Here is a 2,500-nt window from a genome sequence, read left to right as displayed (position 1 = left end):
ATGTCATGGTATGTGGGAGTGCCTTAAACTCAACACTAAATCCTTTCAGATCCTGTTAAGTTATTCTATTAAATGTGCTGAATCACATATGAACATGCTGTGAGTTTGTGTTTTTTTACATTTGGCCCATTCTCACTGCCTACATTGTGTGTGTGTGTGTGTGTGTTTGGTGTTTGGTGTTTTGTGTGTGTGTGTTTGTGTGGTTGTGGAAAGCTCCCTGTTACTGTAAACACACATGAATTCATGAATTATCAATCATCTGAATGTATGTACAGTTGACTTTATCTACAGTTTACAAATGTATGTAATGGAACTCTGCACTGAATAATGATATTGCACATGACTAGTTTACACCAATGACATGGAGAGAGGACGCTGATGATGACGACAATGATGGATGTGTTTAAAACAATGGACGCATGCCAGATGATGATGGTGATGTTGATGTTAGTGGTGATAGTGTGTGTGTGTGTGTGCCTGTGCCTCTAATCTGATTTCACCGGGTGTCTATGGGTGGAGAGGCAGACACTATTAGGCACCAGTGTTATAATATCCACAAAGGAACTCACACACACACACACACTGGCAGACAATATCAGGCACCAGTGTTATAATATCCACACAGGAACTCTCACACACACACACACACACACACACACACACACACAGGCAGACAATATCAGGCACCAGTGTTACTGTAATGTCCAGACAGGAACTCTCTCTCACACACACACACACACACGCAGATGTGGAGATCATGCATTTACTGTATGATGGAATAATGATGAAATGTCCATTCGCTCCCCTCACCACACTCACTGACTCCAGAGGCGTGCACACACACACACACACACACACACACACACACAGAGTTACCACTAATCCGTACAGGGGCCATGAGGAATCCGTTAGATATGAAAACTGGATCTTTGCCAGTCCAGGAGACTGCCATGGGTCTCCCATAACACTTGTGTTTGTGTGTGTGTGTGTTTTGTGTGTGTGTGTGTGTGTGTGTGTGTGTGTATCTTTGCCATGGGACTCCCATAACACTTATTTGTGTGTGTGTGTGTTTTGTGTGTGTGTGTGTGTGTGTGTGTGTGTGTTTTGTGTGTGTGTGTGTGTGTGTGTGTGTGTGTGTGTGTGTGTGTGTGTGTGGATCTTTGCCATGGGACTCCCATAACACTTATTTGTGTGTGTGTGTGTGTGTGTGTGTTATTCATGTGGATCTTTGCCATGGGACTCCCATAACACTCATTCAGTGGCTGGGATGAGGAAACGAGAGACCAGGGTGCCAAGAGAGTTCAACCCACTCAGGTTCTGACCGAGACTGGACACTCAGATTCTGACCAATTAGTTAATTGTTAAAACAAAGTCAGCACCCGTTATGATGCAAGGATTGGTAACAGGTTATAGTTCAGATTTGTAGCCCACAACAACTCAACTTCATAGGAGAATCGCAAATCCAATTCATCCATACTGTCGTTAGTGAGTTAATAGGACATTTTCTTTTTTATTATTTGAAGAGAGGACGTGATGGACCTCGCGCGCCATTGTTACGCGGTGAATATCGCCAACTCGCCCTTTAGACATAGTTTTCTCTGGCGCGTGGCCATTCCAATGTTTTGGTGGCTGTCCAGAAGAACCAGCGGCAGCCCCCACCACGTGACATGTGGTCTCCGAGACTCGTATTTAAACTGGACACGGTAACTAACTTTGGTCAGACTTCAAAAACACGCTCAAACGGTCAGAGCCGACGGTAAGAGTAACATTACGCCTTATAAAAAATATCGTCCTATCTAAACTATCTTTTTTGTTTTTGTTTCATGTAACTTATGACGAACGTTCACAAGTTAGAAAACACTGCTCGCCTCTTTTCTCGATTTAACACAAGCCAGGTAACTCGCGCGCATAGACAGACGCAGTCACAGCAAAAAGCCTGCTGTAGCTGACGCACTTTGAGCTGGACCAGCAGACCACTGACACATGAATGTGTTTCTGTTTTCTTTAGATTACGAACCAAGTTTACGACTCCGGCGCGGCATGGAAAGCTCGCGCAATGAGAGCGCAGTTGAGGCCCCGTTTCTCCGCGCCACGTCAGTCACACGCGCGTCCTCATCTGCAGACAACGAGGGCAGCGGGCGACTCTACATCATCATCCTCATTTCCTTCTATGGGGTCTTTCTGATCGCTATTATGATCGGCTACCTGCGCTCAAAGCAGCGCGAGAAGAGGAGAACCAACGTGTTCACGCGTCTGTTGCACGAGGAGGAGCAGCGAGAGTGGGGCGCCAGCCCGAAGAAGCACAGCTGCGCGAGCCTCATCCTCCCGGCATTCTCGAACCTGCGGCCCGCGCACGTTCCACTACCCGCTGGCCTCCACGAGAGCAAGGTGCTGTCACCCCTGGCGTGCGGACTCTGTTCAGTGGAACAGAGCAGCGTGAGCTCGCTCTGCTCGTCCGCGGACACGCGCCTGGCAATTGAGGAGGAGGGGGACAGCGGCA

The 2,500-nt window shown here is 47.5% G+C and overlaps 1 protein-coding gene across 1 annotated transcript in view; it reads left to right on the top strand.

The window, feature by feature from the left end:
- Positions 1 to 1,651: 1,651 nt before the first annotated feature.
- Positions 1,652 to 2,500, top strand: part of kcne4 (potassium voltage-gated channel, Isk-related family, member 4) — a 1,721-nt gene continuing 872 nt past the window's right edge. The window contains exons 1-2 of the mRNA XM_042063895.1: positions 1,652 to 1,756; positions 2,009 to 2,500. The exon at positions 2,009 to 2,500 is cut by the window's right edge and continues 872 nt beyond it. Of these exons, the coding sequence (XP_041919829.1) occupies positions 2,041 to 2,500 (460 nt within the window). The 5' untranslated portion in view covers positions 1,652 to 1,756; positions 2,009 to 2,040. The remainder of the gene's footprint in view (positions 1,757 to 2,008) is intronic.

The sequence above is a fragment of the Alosa sapidissima genome, chromosome 15, assembly GCF_018492685.1.
Source record: "Alosa sapidissima isolate fAloSap1 chromosome 15, fAloSap1.pri, whole genome shotgun sequence".
NCBI classification, from domain to species: Eukaryota; Metazoa; Chordata; class Actinopteri; order Clupeiformes; family Clupeidae; genus Alosa; species Alosa sapidissima.
Note: the sequence above shows the minus strand (reverse complement) of the source record. Positions and strands in the feature narration are given on the sequence as shown.